Source organism: Apiospora kogelbergensis, assembly GCF_038363985.1.
Source record: "Apiospora kogelbergensis strain CBS 113332 chromosome Unknown utg000002l_segment0_segment0, whole genome shotgun sequence".
NCBI classification, from domain to species: domain Eukaryota; kingdom Fungi; phylum Ascomycota; class Sordariomycetes; order Amphisphaeriales; family Apiosporaceae; genus Apiospora; species Apiospora kogelbergensis.
In genome coordinates this window covers 1969814-1992222 of record NW_027117419.1, presented here as the reverse complement: position 1 = coordinate 1992222, position 22409 = coordinate 1969814, and the positions used below count along the sequence as shown (strand labels likewise).

General features: G+C 54.2%; 8 protein-coding genes across 8 annotated transcripts; 4 read left to right on the top strand and 4 right to left on the bottom strand.

Annotated features, from left to right (window-relative positions):
• Positions 1 to 469: 469 nt before the first annotated feature.
• PG998_003519 (uncharacterized protein) lies at positions 470 to 3290 on the top strand (the record flags this gene model as incomplete). Its single annotated transcript, XM_066870337.1, has 2 exons — positions 470 to 746; positions 817 to 3290. 2 exons carry the CDS (start codon positions 470 to 472, stop codon positions 3288 to 3290), a joined length of 2751 nt encoding a protein of 916 aa, XP_066734087.1.
• A 278-nt stretch (positions 3291 to 3568) lies between these two features.
• Positions 3569 to 6552, bottom strand: PG998_003518 (sexual differentiation process protein isp4; the record flags this gene model as incomplete). The annotated part of the gene is given in 3 exon segments (XM_066870336.1): positions 3569 to 4472; positions 4537 to 6465; positions 6485 to 6552. The coding sequence occupies 3 exon segments, from the start codon at positions 6550 to 6552 to the stop codon at positions 3569 to 3571; spliced, it is 2901 nt and encodes a 966-aa protein (XP_066734086.1).
• Positions 6553 to 7531: 979 nt separating this feature from the next.
• PG998_003517 (uncharacterized protein) lies at positions 7532 to 8357 on the top strand (the record flags this gene model as incomplete). Its single annotated transcript, XM_066870335.1, has 2 exons — positions 7532 to 7650; positions 7712 to 8357. The coding sequence occupies 2 exons, from the start codon at positions 7532 to 7534 to the stop codon at positions 8355 to 8357; spliced, it is 765 nt and encodes a 254-aa protein (XP_066734085.1).
• A 144-nt stretch (positions 8358 to 8501) lies between these two features.
• PG998_003516 (sm snRNP core protein Sme1) lies at positions 8502 to 8925 on the bottom strand (the record flags this gene model as incomplete). Its single annotated transcript, XM_066870334.1, has 3 exons — positions 8502 to 8554; positions 8623 to 8716; positions 8785 to 8925. 3 exons carry the CDS (start codon positions 8923 to 8925, stop codon positions 8502 to 8504), a joined length of 288 nt encoding a protein of 95 aa, XP_066734084.1.
• A 981-nt stretch (positions 8926 to 9906) lies between these two features.
• PG998_003515 (uncharacterized protein) lies at positions 9907 to 13156 on the top strand (the record flags this gene model as incomplete). Its single annotated transcript, XM_066870333.1, has 5 exons — positions 9907 to 10041; positions 10102 to 10191; positions 10288 to 10569; positions 10664 to 10754; positions 10815 to 13156. The coding sequence occupies 5 exons, from the start codon at positions 9907 to 9909 to the stop codon at positions 13154 to 13156; spliced, it is 2940 nt and encodes a 979-aa protein (XP_066734083.1).
• Positions 13157 to 15410: 2254 nt separating this feature from the next.
• On the bottom strand, positions 15411 to 16348 carry PG998_003514 (uncharacterized protein; the record flags this gene model as incomplete). Its single annotated transcript, XM_066870332.1, has 2 exons — positions 15411 to 16093; positions 16309 to 16348. 2 exons carry the CDS (start codon positions 16346 to 16348, stop codon positions 15411 to 15413), a joined length of 723 nt encoding a protein of 240 aa, XP_066734082.1.
• A 282-nt stretch (positions 16349 to 16630) lies between these two features.
• PG998_003513 (Dihydroxy-acid/6-phosphogluconate dehydratase) lies at positions 16631 to 18688 on the top strand (the record flags this gene model as incomplete). The annotated part of the gene is made up of 3 exons (XM_066870331.1): positions 16631 to 17060; positions 17153 to 17364; positions 17441 to 18688. The coding sequence occupies 3 exons, from the start codon at positions 16631 to 16633 to the stop codon at positions 18686 to 18688; spliced, it is 1890 nt and encodes a 629-aa protein (XP_066734081.1).
• A 111-nt stretch (positions 18689 to 18799) lies between these two features.
• PG998_003512 (uncharacterized protein) lies at positions 18800 to 21603 on the bottom strand (the record flags this gene model as incomplete). Its single annotated transcript, XM_066870330.1, has 7 exons — positions 18800 to 18989; positions 19058 to 19302; positions 19371 to 19632; positions 19695 to 20395; positions 20452 to 20757; positions 20814 to 21190; positions 21285 to 21603. The coding sequence occupies 7 exons, from the start codon at positions 21601 to 21603 to the stop codon at positions 18800 to 18802; spliced, it is 2400 nt and encodes a 799-aa protein (XP_066734080.1).
• Positions 21604 to 22409: the final 806 nt, after the last annotated feature.

Genomic DNA, 22409 nt, shown 5'->3' with positions numbered 1-22409 from the left:
GCAAGGAATGGGCGGGCAATACAATGAGGGTTGCGCTGAATCCAGGCGTTTGTGCCGGGCTTGCAGACAAGAGGACAATACCAAGGGCGAAGGGGGTGTTGCGACAGACGTCAAGGGAGCTGAATGGAGCGCTGATGGCATAGCATCCCTCAAGCACTACCAACTAATAACAAGCACTGGAACCAACCAACTGGGTCCCGCTTCCAGTCACTAAGTCAGTCAGTCAGTCAGTCAATCAATCAATGCTTATCGCCGCCGATAAGATGTGGCAGGGGTCTGGTTCCACTAAAAATTCAGGCGGGACCCCACGATAGCAGAGCGAAAGTGCAAGCGCTCTCTCTGCCCAAGCGAGGATGCACCCAGACCTGAGCAAAAACACATACTGTTTTTGCATTTTTTCGGCGCAATCGCTGTAGCAGACACGCCTGTTCGAACCTCTCCGCGCCGAACTAGACGGAAATCCACCGCAATGCGTTCGAGACGCGCCGTTTCTCCGGCCGCGTCCGAGAACGAGGTCGACATTCTCGACTCGCTCTACACCGAGGATGGCGGGAGAACCGATGCGCATGATGGCATGGCCTTGGATGTCGAAGACATCTTTGGAGACGGGGCCGGGGGAGGTCAAGGCTACAACGACGACGATGGCGACGAGGCTTTCATCGCTTTAACGCAAGCCGCATCCTTTCGAAAAACCGGCAATCTAAAGAGCAAATCGGCCAAGAAGGGCGGAGGCTTCCAGGCAATGGGTACGTCCCAACATCCCCTAATCCCACTGACCAATATTGCGTATGGAGAGGGGAAACTAACCGTTCCTAGGTCTGAATGCCAATCTGCTGCGAGCCATTACCCGCAAGGGCTTCTCCGTACCTACGCCTATCCAACGAAAAGCGATCCCTTTGATTATGGATAGGAAAGATTTAGTTGGCATGGCCAGGACAGGTTCCGGAAAGACGGCAGCTTTCGTTATTCCCATGATCGAGAGACTCAGGGCCCATAGCGCAACCATTGGAGCCAGGGGTTTGATCTTGTCACCTTCGAGAGAACTGGCCATTCAGACATTGAAGGTTGTCAAGGAGTTCAGTAGAGGCACCGATCTGAAATGCGTCCTCTTGGTGGGCGGTGATAGTCTGGAGGAGCAGTTCGGCTCTATGACTTCGAACCCGGATATCGTCATTGCCACGCCTGGTCGATTTCTCCATCTCAAGGTCGAGATGGGGCTGAGTCTCAGCTCGATTCAGTATGTGGTATTCGATGAAGCCGACAGACTTTTCGAGATGGGTTTCGCAGCTCAGCTCACCGAGATTCTACACGCGCTCCCTCCTTCGAGGCAAAGTTTGCTCTTTTCTGCAACACTGCCAGCATCTCTGGTTGAGTTTGCTCGTGCTGGTCTGCAAGACCCTAGTCTAGTCCGACTAGATGCCGAGACCAAAGTGTCTCCCGATCTTGAAAGCGCCTTTTTCAGCGTGAAGAGCGCCGAGAAAGAGGGAGCACTTCTTCATGTGCTGAATGACTTGATCAAAATGCCTTTGGGACTTCCCGACGGAGTCCAGGCAGACTCCGACAGGTTCAACAAAAAGAGAAAGCGTGTGCCAGACAAGTCAAGAGGCAGGGAGAAGCCTACAGAGCACTCCACCATCGTTTTCGCTGCAACGAAGCATCATGTCGACTACCTGGCCACATTATTGAAGGAAGCTGGGTTTGCCGTGTCCTATGTTTACGGTTCCCTAGACCAAACAGCCCGAATGGAGCAGGTCGATAATTTCCGTAAAGGGCGTTCAAACATTCTGGTTGTTACAGATGTTGCAGCACGTGGTATTGATATTCCAATTCTGGCAAATGTCATCAACTATGATTTCCCTCCCCAACCGAAAGTTTTTGTTCACAGAGTCGGTCGTACTGCCCGTGCTGGGCAGAGGGGTTGGAGTTACAGTATTGTCAGGGACACTGACATTCCGTACCTGATCGATCTACAGCTTTTCCTCGGCAAGAAGCTGGTGCTAGGCCGAGAAGTAGAGACACCAAACTATGCCGAAGATGTCGTCGTTGGCGCGCCGATGCGATCCAAGATAGAGGCGAATGTGGAGTGGCAGACCAAGCTTCTGGGTGACAACGAGGACATAGCGAACCTGAAGCGTGTTTCTGAGAAGGCAGAGAAGCTTTACTTGCGGACGCGTAACTCTGCGTCGAGCCAGAGTGCCAAGCGAGCACGAGATGTTGTCGCAAGTAAGGGTTGGACACAACTCCACCCGGTTTTCGGCGGTGAGACTGGTGACTTGGAACAGGCGAGAGCCGAGATGCTTGCCAAGCTCAGTGGTTATAGACCAACTGAGACCATCTTCGAATCCAAGATGATGAACGGCAAGGGTCTCAAGAATGACGCTGCAGACGTCATGGCAACCATGAGGAAGAAGATTAAGCTGAAGCCTCTTGACAAGTTGAACGGAGCGGGTACGGATGAGGAGGATGAAAACTCGGAGGTTGGCGACGACGACGAACCCTTTGGTGACGAAGACGAACCTGTCGACGACGAAGAAGAGGTGGTTATTGATGGCGACTCCGATGATGACGACGGCCTCGAGGTCACCGTTACAAACAACGAGACAGCAAGCAAGAAGTCGAAGAAGAAGAACCAGACACCTGCCTCATACCAAGATCCGGAGATATTCATGACGTACGAACCACGTACCTTCAACGCCAACGAGGAGCGTGGATACGGCGTACACTCGGGCGGCAACACGGCGTCCTTTGTCGAGTCGGCCCGCGACGCCACCATGGATCTGAACAACGACGAGGGTGGCAAGTCGTTTGGCGTGCCCGTGCGCTCCAAGATGCGCTGGGATCAGAAATCACGCAAGTATGTGAGCCGCGAAAACGACGAGGACGGCTCCAAGGGTGCGCGCATGGTCCGCGGTGAGTCTGGCGTCAAGATTGCCGCCTCCTTTCAGAGTGGCCGCTTCGACCGCTGGAAGAAAGCCCAGCGCATCAACAAGATGCCGCGCGTTGGCGACTTCGAGAAGAACAACGGCGGTGCCCCTTCGCCATTTGCTTCCACTGGCCCTAGGTATAAGCATAAGATGGAGAAGGCGCCCAAGGAGGCCGACAAGTTCCGTGACGATTACCATGAGCGTAAGAAGCGTGTCGACGAGGCCAAGGAGAAGAGAATCGGCCGCTTCAAGGAGGGTGTCGGTATCAACAGGAACGAGATGAAGAGCACAGAGGATGTGCGCAAGTCTCGAAAGTTGGCGGAAAGACGACGTGCCAAGAATGCTCGGCCTACTCACAGGAAATAGGGGGTTACTCTGGGCGGGACGCTGTAGTATATAGCTCTAGATACTTAATATTAGATGTATCTACCACAGCGTCAGTTCATTGGGAAATTCGGTCATTCATGTGCCTCCTGGACGATCTTTGGTCTCAAAGTTGCCAAGTTCGCTATGTGGCTGCCTGAATTCAGTGTAGAACTAAGTGTCTAATGCTGGTAAAATCAAGGATACTAATCAATGTGCGCTCGTGTCTATCGTGGATCATGCAATCGTCTCCCGTAGCCGCTCTGTACTATGAGCAATCATCACCATTCGTCTGGCCCAAAGTGCGTTCCGTTTGCGACACTCTTCAGGGCGCAGGCTTGCCAGTCGCAGCCTTGTTTGTAGATCTCGGTTCCCCACCATGAGAAGCCGTCCATCCAGCCAGGGTAAATGAAGCCGAAGAAGACAATGACGATGCCGAAAGCCAAGCCCGAGTCGAGAGCCGCACTCAGCGTCATGGTATACTTGGACCACCAAGCACTCGCGCGATTCTTGATCTGGTAGTTGAAAACATAGCACACCAGAGCCCAGACGGAAAAGTTCAGGCCCGTGGCAGGAGGGATCCAACTGAGCGACCCAAACAGGACTGGGAGGTTGATCTTACGGACAATGCTGTTTTTCTTATTGCGCCCGTAGAGCCAGAGAGGTATGGGCGCAACGGCTCCGATCAGGAAACCCCACACCAGCGGACGGTATGTCGCACCCGGGCCGAAGAACTTGGCAGGGCCTACAACACCCCAGAGTATGGATCCGTTGAAGTGGACCCGGGCGATCGGGCAGGTGAAGCCATTGATGGCTTCCGGCGTGCAGATGCCGGGAACATTGGCGAACATCCAGTTGAGAACGGCGATCTGGGTGAGCGAGGAGACAATCGTCGCCACCATCTGGACTTTGAAGAGAATACGCGGGGGGATCTTCATGTAGTGTCCTAGCTTTAGATCGGCCGCAAACTTAATGCCTTGGGCCGACGAGATATAGCCGTATGTCACGAACACCATGTTCGCAACGGGTCGCCCGGGAAATACAAACCCTGCGATGAGCTGGCAAATGAGGTAGATGCTGCTGTGCTGGTTCGTGACTGCCATTACTATGCCGATGGGGATGAAGAGTATGGAGCATATCCCTAGAGCCAGGAACAGGCCGTACCAAGGTAGATGGATGGGATAACTAATGACAGTGTTAGTTTCTTCGAATTAGAAAAGCCGGGCGGTGACTGTTGATTTGAACTCACTATTCAACGACAAAGACCCCGATGGCTGTCATAGTAATCGCAGTCAATAAGTACCAGCTCAGTGGCGCATCCTTGTATCTCTTCATCAGTCGGTTATGGACATCTTCCCGGCTCATGAGCGAATCAAAGTTGGAGCTTGTTGATCGTCTAAGGGGCTGAGATGCCCCGTTGCGTGAGATGGGCGAAAGCCCCGTATCTCCATTGGACAAGGGCTGGTAGTCTGGCTTGCTTTCGTCCTCTGCTTCTTTCAGCGATCTTTTCCACTGCGTCCAAATGTCCTTTCCATGCCAGCAGGCTGTATGCGTCAAAAGTGACGCCAGCCCGGCAAATTGCAGCCCGTAGCTGAGGACATACGTAATGGGAAGAAAGACCCGGCTGTAGCTTGCATATCCCTCGCTGTCGAATAAGAACTCTGGCGTAAGAATCCGGCTGACGTTGTAGATCTTGCCAGTGTTGTCGAACACCGATGAAGAGAGGATGGGCATATATGACGAATAGAAGGTGTTTGTGTAATACGCAATGGGGGCAATTACCCACATCACGATGACCAACCCACCCACCACATTCATCGCAGCCCAAAAGGGGGTCAAAAGGGGCGAGCCGATATAGGCGATCTGAGCCCAGTCAAACGTGACCGGGAACAGGCCCAAACCCGACACCACGCCAAACAAGTTCGACACAACCACGTTGTCCGGTGCGAACCACGTGATCACATTGAAGTAGCTCAGTGCTGGCATGAGAAGGCCAGGAAAGAAGTAGAAGAGGAAAGCGCCAGTCCAGATAATATAGAAGAACTTCCAACGACTCATCGTCCAGCCATTGGCCACGTTGTTCTCTTCTTTGTGCAGCGTTGTAAACATGGCCGCCGACATAAGAGTGCCCGGCCATATCATCCCGCTCGGGCGTACGAGGAATCGCCGTGTGAGACCGGCGAATGCGTAGCCCAATATCTGCGTCGACAGCGTGAGCAGCAGCTGATATACGATACTGGCATCCTGTTTGTAGAACTGGGTCTGTTCGACTATGACATCGGTTGCGAAAGCGAAGCCGAAGGAAACGTTGCTACTGACGTAGACACAGCTGTGCTCCTTCTCGTTCCACCTTCCTTGGACAAGCCAGAGACGGAAGCGCTCTCTGCGGCTTCTTTTCTCGGAAATATTCGAGGCCGCGCCACCAGGCTGGATTGCAATGGATGCGCCCGTCCGTTCGCCATCCACGAATTCCTCAGGCGGATCGGTCCGCCGTCTTAATGCAAAGTCCCACAACAAGCCAAGAGGGTGGACAAGAAGCAATGCTATAACTGGTGTAATTGCAACACTCGGGTATCTCAAAGAAAAGAAAAGGTTGGTAGAAGATCCAAGGATGGCAAACAACGTAGACAAAGTCCACATACGAGGGGTGTTTATGGATAGGGTAGTATTGTCCGTAGGCGCAACTGAGGCGCGAACCTGGGGGTACGGAGAGTTATCAGGCGGATCCTCGTCATTTATATCGGCTGCGAAGTCTCCATCGAACTCGTGTTCAACATTGGCGTCGTCGTCGCTGTGAAGCGAACTGGCGCTAGACTTCGCATCGATAATGGGCTCGCTCGGCAGAGATGTTTCTGTGACCCCGAATCGGCCTTCGACGCCGCCAACGACCGTGGAACCCCCAATCTCCTCTGATATTCTTCTTCGTCTGGATAGAGACGATATGCTCTCGCGTGCCAGCCCATTGGACCGAGTGGTGCTTTGCGATTTGCGCCGCCGCGAAGAGTCGAGCCCGGCTTCGGCCGAGCGCCTCTGGAGCGATTCCGTCAGAATGCCGTCGTCGGCGACTGCTGTGTCGTCGGCGGCAGGGTCGATTGGCGCGGCGCCGTAGGATCCGGTACCGAGGCCGGGCGACGACCGAATGAGCAGGGGGCTTTCGACATTGGGCCTCGTCGGTCGTCTGCGATCAGACGAATCACCTCAGTCTCACCAAGAGCGTGGGAAGCATATTCGTCGTCGTCGTGACCTGCGCTGCTGCTGCCGCCATGGGGCCGTCGAGAATCTGCAGGGAAAAGCTCCTCTAGCTCGGTGCTGCCCGGATCTTCAAGAAGGGCAGTGGGGGAGGGGTCATGGGCTGATGAGGTTATAACGGCAGAAGGCGCATGGCGCGCCGTGGGGCTGGACTTGGAATATATTGTGGGACTGCTGGGGCGGACGGGTTCTAACGGGAAGGTGTCTCTCGCCGGAGTAGTGGGGATGCGTGGCGGCAGCGAATGATCATGGTTCGTTGCAGGAGAAGGTGGCATCAGAGAAAGCTAGCAGGTTGGGAGGGAAAAGCACGCAGCACGGCCCGCGAGAATGTGACGGGCGTAGTACTATGATATGGCTGTTATCTAGAGGATGTCTATCCCCGCCTATAGGAAGAACCGCACACGGGTACAGGTGTGCTGGCTCCGTACGACCGATAGCAGCAACACGTGAACGGATGGGTATGTATAGTTGAGAGTGTATAGGGGCAGAAGCATAGCGATGGTTTGATGTAGATGTCAAGCAACCTTGTTTGGAGACGGGCTGTCCAAGCGGCAAATGCGGCTGCACACATATTGGGCTCCTGAATCGAAAAATCGACACGCTAACCTGGTTAGCGGGCCCTGGAAAGTTCGTCATTGATCCGATTGATAAGATAGACTCGCTTTGACACTGTACCACACGATGCGTTGCGTCTGTCCCAGAGTGTGTCCATCCTCCCTGGGCTGCTGACATTTCGACATATCTGCATGCTCCCGCTTGTCGCTACGGTGCGTACTTGTGTATTACTGGCCGGCTTCTGATAACTCGTGCACGTGCTTTCGTTCGTCTTGTCAATCTCTCCTAGTTTGTTCTGGGCCAAGACCTGCAGGCCGAACGGCAGGTGTCGTCCAGTTTGGTCAGCGCTGCACAACCGGGCGTTGACAGGCGGGGCACTGCTGCTCTGCGCGTATGGAATTTTGTTGCCCGGACACCAGCATTGCGTCTATCCAGCCATGATGCAGCAGACGCCGGAGATGAATTCCACAGCGTTGAAAACAGCCAAGACACAGCTTCGCAGTCTCATGAAGCAGAGGCTTGCCAGCATCCCACCCGAATCGATAGCGTCTCAAAGTGGGTGCCAACATACTCCTATTGGCAGTCGAGGTCCGAAGATTGGCTAACATGATCCTGTCCAGGCTTACAAGCCTTCAACAGCCTGGCCAAATCCCCCCCTATGTCAACGCCAAAAACGTCGCAGTCTACTTGTCGATGCCCCATGGGGAGATCCAGACAGACCTGATTGTGAGGGATGCATTGTCATCTGGCAAGCGCGTCTTCATCCCCTATCTACACAAATCGGGGTTGCCAGCAGCGGATGGCCCCACAAGACTCATGGATATGGTGAGTCTGAGAGATGTGGAAGACTATGAGGCTCTCCAACGCGACAAATGGGGTATTCCAAGTGTTGATGCCGCTACTGTCAACCAGAGGCAGCGAAGCGTAGGGGAGCTCGGCGGAGAGCGTTCCGAAGATGCATCGCTTGATCTCATCTTGCTTCCTGGAGTTGCATTCGATACCGACCCCAGCACCGGAGTGATCCGTAGACTCGGTCATGGCAAAGGCTTCTATGATTACTTTTTGCATAGGTACACATTGGCGGCGTCGGAACAAGACAGGGCTCCGGGCGGTCGACCGTCTGTATTGCTATATGCGCTAGCTCTTCGAGAACAATTCCTCCCGCCTTCATCAGAGCACACGGTCCCAGTTGGCCCGCATGATCAGCCTATCGATGGCGTCTTTCTTGGGGATGGCGAGCTCAGAATGTCACCGACCGACCGATGAGCTTCGATAGGTGGACAAAATAGACAACCGTCAGCCGGTGTTCTTCTGCAATCATATCTTGCAACGTGGTATCATAGTATATGTGACCGCCGCGTCAAACCTGACGCCCGTAGAAGTCCCGTACGCCAATTTTCTGCTTGTCAATCACTGTGCCTCCTGGATCAAAGACACATTGTCGCCCTTCAAAAGGATTTGTCCTGCAGAACGTGTGTCAGTCGCATATTTCCATGTAGAGGGGAGCTTGACGCGTTGGGCTCGTGTGTACCTAATGTCCTTCTCTTCTCCTCGGGGTTCGTCTTGGTGATCTGCTTGACTTCTACCGCATCGTCGATCACCAGGTTCATGAATTCGTCAAACCCCTAATAAAGCAAACAGCCTAGTTAGCCAGCGTGCTTTACGGCAATGATTGCGGCAACATGCAACCTACGCGGATCTTTCCCTCGATTCTGATAGCCAGCTGCTCGTACAGCCAGATCTTGACGGTGGCATGTGACTGGAGCAGCTTGAAGATGAAGTTGATGGGCGGCAGGAGAACCTTGCGCCCACCTCCACCACCGCGGCCAGTCATTTCGAATGGGAGTTTGTTTGTTGGCGGAGCTACGGGTCTGGGCGAGAAGGCGAGTCGTGAGGCCCTGGCAGGAATGTCGGTAAGGGAGGATGAATCGTCGCGTGGATGGGGATGGATGCGGTGGCTGGCTCGCGTCTACATAGAGGTGCTCAAACGGACAAGGCTGACAGACACCTAAAAATTCAAGAGGCGGCCAGAGCCAGGCGGCTTTGCTTTGCTTGGGGCAGCTTTGTCTTTTGCTGGCGTCCGTCCCGCCCGGCGGTCGCCCATATTTGTGGGGGTGTTTTGGATGGAAGGATGGAGCTGCCACAGGGATTGGCCGCCCCTCTCCTCTTTAATGTTCACTTTCGCTCCATATCCTCTTCAGCGCTGCGGCCCATGACGAACTCGTCTCAGAATGAGCAGTAACGAATGAACCCATACATTTGCCCGGTGCAGAAGGCCTGCTGCTCGCGACGGCTCAGGTCTGGGGGGGGTTCCATGTTGGGTAGCGAGGCGCATGCTGCCCTCTGCTGCCAGTGCTTCGGGTGGTGCTGGATGGAGGGGAGACTTAAAGCTGGCCAATCTTGCCTGCCCCACCGTGGAATTATTGCGTAGCAACCTGATGTTCAGGGACAATGATCAATGAAAACATCTCTCTTCTTTCCTTTGGAGGATTTCCATCTACTTAGACAGCAACTCAACATAATCTTGGTACAGGGCTTTTCCACCCGGCGCATTCGCTCTTCTTCACCACTACAACGCCACCACGTATATCATTTATTCTCGCTAACGTCGCAATTCGACTGAGCCCTTTCTCGAGCCCGAGCCAGAGCGCAACGTGGGGAAATTTATCGATAAGCAGCCATTCGCTTCTGACTCTGAATCATAAGCTACCTCATCTTTGTTCGACCACGTCCCGGCGAGCCTCCTCTTTTCCCAGAACGCTCCCCGTCCAGAAAGCCATCGCTGCTCCCATACTATTACCATACCACGCCCATCATGGCTGCCAACGGCGTCGGCGACCAGGAGGCTTTCGCCCCTGCTGCGGTGCTGGACGCAGTCCTGACGATGCGAAGTAATGATGCGGACCGCAAGAAGAAGGCAGCTACGTATCTGGAGAACTTCCAGAAGTCGGTAGGTTCTGAGCGTCGGCGTCGCATCGAACCGGACAATTGCTAACGGAGCCCTCGGCAGCCGAGCGCCTGGACTACGACCATCACGATCCTGAAGTCGGAAGCTGAGCCTGAGGCCAAGGTGTTCGCCGCGACAACTCTGAAGGGAAAGGTAAGGAACACAACCCACTGCGCCAGAAAACACTCCTGTTTGTGAAGTCTGGGCTGTGCGTACACGACGACTAATAATGCATGGTCATAATGACAGATCACGTACGACCTTTCTACTCAAGTGCCAGCCGAGGAGCACCCCGCCGTCAGAGCCCAACTATTGGAGTTGCTGCAGCTCTATGCCTCGGGACCCAGGCCCATCCGAGTCCAGCTGTGCGTCTGTCTGGCGATTTTGGCGATTCAGATGACGCAGTGGAAGGATGTTTTGCCGTTGGTGGTATCCTCTCTCGGCAACCAACCCGAAAGCCATGCTTGCATATTGGACTTCCTCCGAGTTCTCCCTGAAGAGGTGACTGAAGGACGCAAAATCAGCCTGAGTGTATGTGGACCGCGAATTAGCAGCAACCTATCCTCCGGCGGCGCCTCGTGGCGGTACAGCAGACCTTGGATCGCAGTCTAATTGGTTTCGATAGGAAGAAGAACTTACCCTGAGAACTACCGAACTATTGTCCGACAACGCCCCTCAGGTTATACAACTACTGATTAATTATGCCCACTCTTCACGTAAGTTACTTGCTGCACTACGCACGCTGAACCGATAGAAGCTGACAAACTGTATCGCAGCCCAAGCCGCGACAAATCCTCAGCTACTGGAGTGCATAACGTCATGGTTGCGCGAGGTCCCGGTCAACGATCTCGTCAATTCCCCACTGCTGGGCGTGGTTTTCAATGCTTTGGAGAGCGACGATTCATTCCAGGAGGCTGCCGAGTGCCTCTCGAGCCTGGTAAGGGAGACCAGGGAGGTTGACGACAATGTGGCAAGCATCAACATCATGCTTCCAAGAGTCATCGGGCTGCGACCCAAGATTCAGAAATTCGTCGACGAGGACGACACCGAGGGGTACAAGTCGTTAACCCGAGTCTTCTCGGATGCCGGTATCGCGTGGGTGGTTGCTATCGCACGCGAAACCGCGCATTTTAGACCCCTCATTGATGCGATCCTCGAGTGCGTGGAGAGGGATAAGGAGCGAGACGTGATCGAGTATACTTTCGATTTTTGGTACGAGTTGAAACAGTACCTCGTACTGGAACGCTACATCCAAGCTAGGATGGAGCTCGTCGACGTTTACTCGAAGTTGGTGGACAGCTTGTTGAAACACTTGCAGTACCCTGACTCCGAGGACGGCCGCGATGCAAATGCGCGTGAGCTGTTCTCGAACGATCTCGTTGCGGAGGAGAAGTTCCGAGAGTTTAGACATCATATGGGCGACACGCTCAAAGATGCTTGCGAGGTGATGGGCGTCACCGACTGCTTGACCAAAGTCTTGGATGCAATTAGGATATGGACTCAAAAATACGCTGGCCTGGCAACGGCTACGGCAGTGCCTCACTGGCAAGAGCTGGAGGCTCCGTTGTTTTCTATGCGAGCTATGGGTCGTATGGTGGACAAGGACGAGAATATTGTCCTCCCCCAACTTATGCCCTTGCTCATCCAGATCCCTGCTCACGAAAAACTCCGATTCGCGACCATCATGGTTCTCGGACGCTACACCGAGTGGACGGCAGCACATCCCGAGCTCTTTGAAGGCCAGTTCAACTATATCGTCTCGTCGTTCCAGACCGACTCTAAGGAAGTTGTTCGGGCGGCGGCCATGGCCATCAAGTATTTCTGCCAGGATTGCAAGCATTTGCTTGGTGTGCAGGTCGACCAACTTCAGCAATTCTACGACCAGGTCCTCGACTCTCTGCAAGATGCCAGCCAAGAAGAAATTACTGAAGGTGTTGCCACGGTGGTTGCAATGCAGCCGAAAACCGATATCTACCGACTGCTCAAGCTTTACTGCGATCCTCTTGTGCAGAGACTGATGACAAAGGCAAACAATGCGACCGACGAGCCCGGGAAGCTTGCGGTTGCCGATCATCTACAACTCATCACTATGTTCGTGCAGATTGTAGTTACCGTGCCCCCGGTAGCGCGTGGAGAAGAGGATCCTGCTGTCAAGTACTGGCTGGAGGTCTTCCCTATCTTGGCCAAGGTGCTCGAAAGCTTTGTTGACTTTTCTCCCATTTGCGAGCGAATCTGCAGATGCTGGCGATTTATCGTCATCAGCCACCGGGGTGCCATGACACCGCTATTGCCCGACATGGCCAACAAGCTGGCACAAGGGTTCCAGAGCTCAAGGCAGGGGTGTTTCCTTTGGGTTACCAGTGCCATTCTCCGCGAATTCTCCGATGACCGAGAGCATGTGGACCAAAGCATTACGGACTCCATCTACACATTCTTCGAGGCACAAGCGACAAATGTTTTACGCTTCATCAGTGAACTGTCCCCGCAAGAGTTACCCGACGTCACAGAAGACTTTTTCCGCCTCATGATCGATGCGCTCCTTTATTACCCTCACAAGCTCATCTCCTCTCAATTGTTCACCCCTATCTTCGAGGCTGCCATATCCGTCCTGGGATTGGAGCAACGGCCACCGCTATCGGCCACGCTTCATTATGTTCGAGACTTGTTGTCTTGGGGCGGCAAAAACCCGCCCTCGTCACTTGAACACGTCAGCCCGGGTGTTGATGTGCAGTTGCAGAACATGGTGAAGCAATTGGTTATCAGCCAGGGAGACGCTTTAGTAAAGCGCCTTCTGGCAGGTATGATGATCAGCTTCCCCCGTGACTGCTTTGCCGATGCTAGTGGCGCCCTCCTGACTTTGTTTGAGATCATGCCTACGGAGACAGCAGTGTGGGTCGAGCGAACCCTGACGATGCTTCCCCAAGGCACAGTCACTCCCGCCGAGGTTGAACGCTTGATGGCCAAGATTAAAGAACGACTGGGTGCCAACGACACCGGAGAGGTGCGCCAAATTCGATCCATTCTACAAGATTTCACGAACACGTACCGCCGACGCTACGTGGCCCCTCGTGATGGTCTGGGTGATCTTGAAGCTTCTCGTTTCCGCTTTGAGGGCTAGAATTCGATGTAGAAGTTCCGGCCTTGGTTGCTTTCATCCTCTGATTGGCTCGCCGCCCGGTAGCCTCGCCGGTCGTTGGCCAGTGGCCGAAGGTTAAGTGGGAGGCGATAGTGTGGCGGTGGGGAACGGGGGCCACGGGCCACGGGTATGGTGGCCTTCGCGGGAAGGTAACGCCTTTGAACATTGGACTTTGTTCATTGGGGAGTTCACGAAGGTATTAAGGATGGGAGCCGGGCTATTATTTACGAAGCTATACCGCCGGTAGACCACTTTGAGCCGTAAGAGGTGACTACGTTTCATCAAGGTATATCAATACGCTTGCAGAAGGGGCACGGGGAGGCGGCAGTGGCAGCGAGGGAGATAGATGGCGTGTCTGCTTATTCCCCAAAATCAATACAAGTAAAATTCAAGAAATTTTAAAGTCTTGCAATCATTGAGCTTCGCCCTTTGAGTTGGCCACCTTGTATGAACGAAATCCGATGAATTCATGTAAGAGCAGGCAGGTCAGCACTTTGACCCCACCAGCGGAAACATCTATAATACTAAGGGAATATAGACAGCCCTGCTTGGGCGAAGTTTTGGAGATAACATGAACAAGTCCCGAATGCCCTGCCCTTCCGTAGTTGCGCCGCATGTCGAATGGACGCCTCACCCTCCAACCCTTTTACTCGCGGGCCTGCCCGATGTGATCAAATACACTGTGCTAGGCATCGCGTGAGGAATGTACAAATTGTATGTGCGGTCTCGTTCGGGAGTCCCTTGCTGGCTCTGTATAACATCTCGGAACATTGTACGAAACAGTATTCAAGGGACAAGCCCCTTGTCGGGAATTGGGCTTTAAAATATTTTCCTGTTTGTGTGTCATCAGTATTGGGCCATGAGTGTTCCCTGTTGGACACTGCCTTCCCAATGACTTACAATGAAGTAAAATTGGTTGGCGAATGCTCTAGAAGAGCTTGGCCAGGAAGTAATATAGTATCCCAATGGTCTTCTCGAACCAGAGTGCTTTGGCTCTGCCTTGGCATCCAGCGCAAGTCTTGATGTTATGGGTGAGGGCAGACATTGCAACGAAGTGATGAGGTACTAAGTGACGAAAGGGGGCTGTTTTGGTTGGATATGGGGAGTGAAAGCCATGATACTGAGCCCGACTTATAACGTCTGCTCGACGACAAAGACGGCATGAAAGATCCAAGGCGAACCTGTTAATCAAACCGTAAATGCTTCTCAAACACACAATTGACAATGACTTCTAGACCGCTCGAGTACGGTCTCGAGCTTAAACAATGGGCGCTACAGCCACAGGGTTATCGGCATCATAATACGCTTATTTTTAGACTACCCTACATGAGTTCCTTAGTTCAGACGGTATTCCGACAACCTTTCAGCTCTCGGGCTACCAAGGCCTGCTAGAGATCCGGGCTAGCAGCAATGGACCCAGACAAGAACTGCCTAACCACACGCCGTTCGGCCAAATCTCGACAGGGTCGCTTCAGCTGATGAGTGAACCCCTTGCCTAGAGCCTAATGCTACTGGATATCTACGTCCAGATCTGTCATTCAGTGGCTTGGGGGGTCCAGCGCACAAATCACGAACAAGGCTTTATGGATGCATCAGGGCAAATTAGGAGCTGATGAGCGTGGACCTGTCTGTACAAGGTCAGCGCTGCCAGGACGCCAGGTTGTCGGGGCTTCGTTCCAGCCGTACTCAACTATTTGCAGTACGTGCGGTTCGGCTCTAGAAATAAAGGAGAATAAACCATCCGTACTTATTCAGATCACTTCTGGGTAGCACCGCGCTAGCTGGACACCTTCGTGATAGTAAGAACCATATTCCATATGCCGAGACTAGCATAGGAAATAGAAACACGTCAAGTCTGCTATCGGCAGTTGCCGGTCAGAGACCAGCTCGTCATCTTCAAAGAAAGGAGAAACCCAGACACGACGATAACCAATAGCGCCGATAGGAATCGGACCTATCCGTACATATCTGTGTTGGGTACGCACAAAGCATTGCAGGGATGTATCGTCGTACAATAGCTAATAATAGGACATCGAGCGTCTGGCTTTCAAAGGTTCAGTTATTTATATCTTATATCTTCGACTAACGTGCCTTTACAGTCACTTCTTACTAACTATCAGGCCACGTCTCCAATGCTGCGATTATCTTCATAACCTGGCAATATGGCCCTGTTCATGCCACTCAAAAGGCTCGGCAGCTCTCGGCGAACAAAGCTGGCTCACTTCGCTTATGGGCATTATTCTAGCGGCGGCACATCTGACAGCCCGTAATGCTCACCAAACGGGTCCCAGCTGGAGTCGTTGTGTCTCTCGTACTCGATCCCCAATGCCAGGTCTGCCGCTGTTGACTCGCCCCAGACGTGTCCGATCCACGCGAAGATGGTGTCGACGGCGGCCGTAACCCCGGACCCCGTAAAGACGTTCCCGTCCCGGACCCAGCGCGCCCGTGCGACCCAGTACGTCTTGGGCCCGTGGGCCACCGTGGCGTTCCAGCTGCGCTTGTTGGTCGTGGCCTTGCGCCCGTCCAGCACGCCCGCCCGCGCCGCGATGCCCGCCCCCGTGCAGGGCGCGACCAGGTACTGCAAGCGCGGGAACACGGCGGCGACGAACTGGATGGTGCTGTCCAGGTCCGGCGCCCGCGTGCCCAGGCCACCCGGGACGAGCAGCATGTCCAGATCGAAGCTGGGGTCTCGCACGACCGAGTCAAAGGTGTGGCTCGGTACGATGACTTCGCCGAAGCTGGAGTTGAACGCACTCATGGCCCGCGGCGCCGTCGAGACGGGGTCTAGGGTCGCGGCGATCATGTAGAGGTTGAGCTGCCGCTGGAGGGAGAGCAGGTTCAGGGGCTCGAGGGAGCCAAAGACGTCGAACACGTCAAACGACGGGAAGAGCACCACGCCTATGTTCTTTACCGGCTTCGCTAAACAATGGAATTAGCTGTCTTGCGGCTGAAAGTCCCTCGGGGCTTCCTACAGTTTGTGTCATTGGGTTGGCATAGTGCGGCCTGCAGCAGGCAGGGGAGCACCAGAAACCACCTAAAGTCGTAGGTCTTCATGGCTATCGTGGACAAGCTCTGTGTGATACCGGGCAATCCCCTAAGAAGAGTGGGTGAAGCATCGAGCATGAGTTAGCCACAAGTCTCGATCGCCATGACCGTTTTATACAGGTAAGCCATCATGGGTGTGTCGAGTATAGCGTGCATGGACTATTATTGGCGAGCAGGTTTGAGCAAATAGTAATAGTAAGCGAGCAGATTTATACGAATTGCGCATTCATAACCATCTACGACTGCCCCTCGGGTCGGCGGTGTAGGTGAGCGGGGTTTGACCCCGAATGCAGGTGAACCTCCCCGCTCCATCACCCGGCTCTCTCATGTTTGGTACTGCCGGCGATTGGCCAGACAGCTTACTCACTTTCCACCTATACTGACAATAAGACCAAGCATTCAACCCGCAGTATGGGGGACCCAAGTAAGGCGTCACCAACCAAGGCGGTGACCTCGGACTATGACCTTGCCGAGCCCCTATCTTCCACCACTGGCCTCCGACAGAATCTGTCGTCATATGGGGATGCGCACTTCTCGCTCTTCCTACGTAAAGCCTTCATCAAGGCACTGGGGTATAGTGAAGATGCTCTGTCTCGTCCGATTGTGGGGATCGTGAACACCTCCTCGGGATTCAACCCCTGCCATGCCAACGGTCCGCAGCTGCTCGAAGCCGCCAAGCGAGGCGTGAACCTCGCGGGCGGCCTGGCCGTCGACTTCCCGACCATCAGCTTGCATGAGTCTTTCGCCTCTCCCACGAGCATGTTCCTGCGCAATCTGATGAGTATGGACACTGAGGAGATGATCCGGGCGCAGCCAGTGGATGCTGTAGTGCTGATCGGGGGTAAGTATTTCAACCCACTTCTTGGTTGTTTACGCGTGTGTCCTTAGAATCAGGGGTTGGGTCCCGACTGGCTGACTTCTGATGTTACCAAGGCTGCGACAAGACGACTCCCGCTCAGCTCATGGGCGCCATCTCCGCAAACAAGCCAGCTATACATCTGATAACGGGCCCGATGATGCCAGGGAGTCATAACGGTGTCCGTATAGGGGCTTGCACTGACTGCCGAAACAACTGGGCCAAGTATCGTGCAGGGGCAATCGACATTGAAGAGATCGCTGAGCTGAATGATGAATTGGCTCCCACCGTAAGTCGGCCTGGAACGATCGAAGACCCTGATAGATATATACATATACAGCTAAGCTGAAACTGTAACCCTTCAGGCCGGAACCTGCGGCGTTATGGGTACCGCCAGCACCATGGCCTGCATTCTTGTAGGCTTGGGAATGATGCCTCTCAAAGGCGCGACCCCCGCTGCCGTGTCCTCGGCTCGCCTGCGCATCGCCGAAGACGCCGGGACACGCGCCGTGTTCTTGACCCAGAACACCCACCTAACCCCGCAGGTCATTCTGACCCGGGAATCGTTCGTCAACGCCATCACCGTACTCCAGGCCATTGGCGGGTCCACCAATGCCATCGTGCACCTTCTCGCCATCGCGAACCGTCACCCGGCTGTGGCCGGACAGATCACGCTGGACACGGTCGACGAGGTTGGACGCCGCACGCCGTTGTTAGTAAACTTGAAGCCCAGCGGAAGCAATTACATGACCGACTTTCACGCTGCAGGCGGCATGCCAGCGTTACTACACCAGCTACGGTCCCTACTACATCTCGACGCCCTGACAGTGACGGGCAAGACTCTGGGGCAGGAGCTCGATCTAATCGGGCCCATTCGCCCCCTAGCCCCTGACAGTCCAGTCAACTGCATCCGCCCCTTCGATTCGCCGCTGTACAAGCGGTCGTCGCTCGTGGTGCTACGCGGCAACCTAGCCCCGCGGGGCGCCGTCATCAAAGCCAGCGCGTCCAAAGACGGCCGCCTCCTCTCGCACAGGGGCCCCGCGGTGGTGTTCCGGGGCACGGCGGACCTCGCGCGGCGCATCGACGACCCGGGCCTGGGCGTCACGGCCGACAGCGTCCTTTTGCTGCAGGGGATCGGCCCCGTGGGGAATCCGGGCATGCCGGAGGCGGGTATGGTGCCCATCCCGCGCAAGCTGGCGGCGGCCGGGGTGCAGGACATGCTGCGGGTTTCGGACGGCCGGATGAGCGGGACCGCGGGCGGGACCGTCGTGTTGCACGTGGCGCCCGAGTCGGAGGACCCGGCCTCGGTACTCGGCATCGTCGAGGACGGTGATGTGATTGCTTGCGACGTGGAGAACAGATCGTTGCGGGTGGAGCTCAGCGACGAGGAGATCCAGAGCCGAATCACAAGGAGGAGGCAGGCAGTAGCAGAAGCAGCAGACACAAGTCTGGGTGAGGCCAGCAGCGGTCGTGGTAGTGAGTCTACTTCGCACTGGGTTGGGAGGGAGAGCATGAGGGGCTACAAGGGGCTTTACATGCGGTCGGTTAATCAGGCAGATGAAGGGGCTGACTTCGATTTTCTGACGGCAGCTGGACCGGCAAAGACGCAGTAGACAACAAAAAGGTTCAGGCTTCATTGAGACTACGTGTGGGTAATATCTTGGAACCAGATACGCCTATGCTAGGCTATAGAACCATGAATGCTCGAAATGGGGTATTCAGAATCAAGTCGCTGGATCCATCATGCAGAAATCGACATTGCCTTGCCTGTTACCCCAATAAGTGGGAAACGTGACGGGTTTCCCGCTCGCACCAAGGAAAGCAAAAGTGAGGATAAAGATAATGACTTGAGTGCCGCCTTCGAGGCCGGCACAGAGCACATAGTTAAACTTGAGGAACCACTCCGGCTTGTATCTGCAGGAGGCCACATTCGATCAGTAAGGAAATCGGCGCATGCAAGTGGGTGGAGAGCATCGACTTACTTGCGGAGGTAGAATTGACTCCAGAAAGCGATCAGGAAGTACATCAGTATAGACGAGTTGATGCCTGACACCAGGTAGCCAATGTGCCATGCGATTATGGGTATGTTGACCTTGTCGAAGCCGTACTTTGGCATGTAGCGATGCGCCAAGTACAGGGGCAACGGCGCCGCAAACCCGAGGACGAGCCCCATAGGCACCCACTGGTAGGTGCTCCCCCAAGAGTACATGTACTTGGAGAGACCGCCCTTTTCGCGGCAGATGTTGGTCAGTACACGCGGATAAGTGCATCGAGGCCAAGGAGTGGCTGGCTTACCCAGGTAACGGCTTGGGTGTTGAAGCTCTGGAGGTGAGCGCCGGACCAGATATGAGTTCCTTCGATGGAGAGCAGGATATCTCTCTGCGCCTCGGTGATGCTCATCATAACGGCGTAGTTGACAACACCGCCAAACATAGTCCCAGCAAGCTGCATCGTCAGTGTACAACGCGGCGAGAGCTTCGCGTACTGGGCCAGCTTGAAATCGGCGAGCAAGAGAAGTCCTTGGTAGACAGAAGTCGCGCCGAAGAGGGTAAAGTACCTGTTCACCAGCGAGTCAGACATTGCCTTTGCTGGGGAGATGGGCTATAAAGCGAGCCATACATGTTAGCCAAGGGCTCTCCAGGTTCCATGTAAGCTCCTATCATCTGAATGACGGAAGTTACAGGGGCACCGAAGCCTGTGATGGCGGACTGTGCTCCGATGAAGAGTATAAATACCCATGCCAGTATGATGGCAATGATGAACGCCCACCATTGCATGCCGGAATCGGTTGCTTGGATGCATATAAGCCCGCAGACGGTGGCGACGAGGAAGATCACGCCGAACCACCAGTCTGGAGCTGGCTTGTATTTGAGCATGAGCCGGTAGTGGGGGTCAAGGATCTCTCTCTCTTCCTCTTCCACGTCCCTCCTCTTCCACGGCATCCAGGTAATAGGCCTGGCCAGCTTCCTCAGGTTCGCGAACGTGATGAAAGCCCACGCAGTCTTCAAGTCGTCCCAGTTGTAGAGAAGCATGTGCGTAATAGTTGCCGTGATTGCCAAGTTCTCTGTAAGCACGTACTGGGCGAAGCTCGCGGCCATATATGGTATGCCTTCCTCCTTGACCTGGGCGTCATCGACAACGCCCTGCGAGTCCAGAATCGCGTTTTGCTTGAACACCACGTAGTGTGTAGAGTTCGATTGTGGAGAAAACAGGAGTTGCGACAGCAAGGGAAAGTCCTTCGCCCTCCAAACGTTTCCATAGTACATTCCTAGGCATACCGCCACGTTAAGACAGATGCCTATTATAGCATTGACATGAGTCTGTTCGATCCTTAGCAAGCGGCCCGAGTTACGGAAAACGTAAGAATAGTACGTACGCTGAGAGGGATGAAAAGCGCGGAACTTCCTATGTATTGAAGATCGAAGCAGAGAGAAAGAGCCCGAGTCCCTCGTTTCCATTTGCTCCACCAAAGATGCGAGTGAAGTGCATGCTGTTCTGCTTCAGAAGGCAGAAGATAGAAACCCCCCGTCAACAGAGGCATGACGTATTGGGGCATTACTTCCCAAACAAACATGCAGGCAAACGCCCAGTAGAAGAGCTTCAGCTGAGGCCTCACCTCCTTCCTCTTGCGGTGGAGGGTTTCGAGCAAAGACATGAGGGGCAAACTCCCCGGGTGGACAAACTAAGCCGCCGGTGAGTCTTTTGCCATATATTTGCCAGAAAAGGGGATGGACTCACTTTGGTGGGATATACCAGGGCCTTGCGCAGGACTCCGGCAATGCCGTAACCCAGACACTGGGAGGAGAATATCAACAACATGCAAATGACCGTGTTCGGTAATTCGTGGTACCACAGCTTCTGGACAGCGAGGACCTGTGTTGCTTTAGCAGCATGAGCCGCGGTCGAAGACATGATGAGTATTGCCGCGTGCTCCTTGCTGTTAAAAGGATGTGGGTTGAGAAACCGGCCAAGCCACCCTCGCCTTGGAATTAACTCCATCGCAAGCGCAATGACATAGCTGATAACGCAGAGGAAGATCGTCGAGATGCCCACGCCTTGAGGCTTGAACATGTACACTGTAGCGAGGCTCGAAGATAGAGCAGAAAGTCCTAGACCTAGACGATATTTAAGTGTTAGTTCCTCCTAAGTGACATGCCGTTCTGGCCAGGCTGCTGCAAGCAATCATGGTATAGACTTAAGATAACTCACCTATAAACCAGGTTCTAAAAGTCCAAGGATTAAGCGAAATGTCGTCTTCGATATGAAGGGCATGAAGTCCGATCTCTGCCATATTGTTGACTTTCTCGGCTGCCGTCCTCCTCCCAATGACCGAAAAGGACTCGGGGTCGTCCGAGCCACGGCGGGATTCATCCTTGCAACTTGATCCTCCATCATCAGCCGTGGACTCTTCTTTGGTGCAAACTTCGAATTTCTCCTTGTACGTCGAGTCTTTTGACTCGGTAGCAGTCAGTTGAGCTCCAGTTAAGGCAGGCGAATTGCCTTGGTAAGAAGTAGTCTTAGAAATCATGGCGACAATCGTATAAGCCGTCAATCATACTTTCCTCCCAACCAACTACAGCGCCATCGCTTCTTTATAACGACAAACAGTATCACTTCACGCCGAGAAACGCCCGCCACCATACTGCAGACAGCACAAGCTTGCCAATATTGGTGGACAAGTTTCAAGATATGCCGCAGAAACGTTGACTCGTGTAATAAGCCTTTCTCCGTCAAACCAAAAGTCCCATGATCAATGGGCTTCGACCCCGATCAGGACGCCAGCATACATCCAGTATGCTTCCAGGAGAATAGACTCAAGTATCCTGCTTTAGCTGGTTATCTGCAGGATAGGGCCGACCCATGGGTGGTGAAGCAAGATTTCGGGATACTGCATTACACAGCCTGAGCCTGAGGTGTTTTCCACGAGGACAAACCCGGCCGCCTCGAGCTTATGTCCAGAGCCGTGGGCACGATTGGCCTCGTTCCCGCAACCACGGGGTATGGGTGGACAAGAAGATCGGCTCATGATCCTCGGCAGTTGCATCTCCGCAGATATAGCGTCCGCCCGGGGAGTAGGGGAGCTGCGGCGCCATTACTCGCACCACATGCATGCCGGGCTATAACCTTCAGGTTCCGAGACCAGCTGTACGCTAATTGTGGGTTGCAGCGCCCCCGCCGGGATCTCATGAGATCCGAGTAAGATCATTTGAGGCTCATCCTCAATCTTACCTTGAAGCCTGATTCTCAACGCGGCACGGTGATATCATGGCCACACGAGGCAGTCTCTGGTTCGATAGTGTTTTCCAGAGCCGTAGAGAGTATCTGGGGGATTCC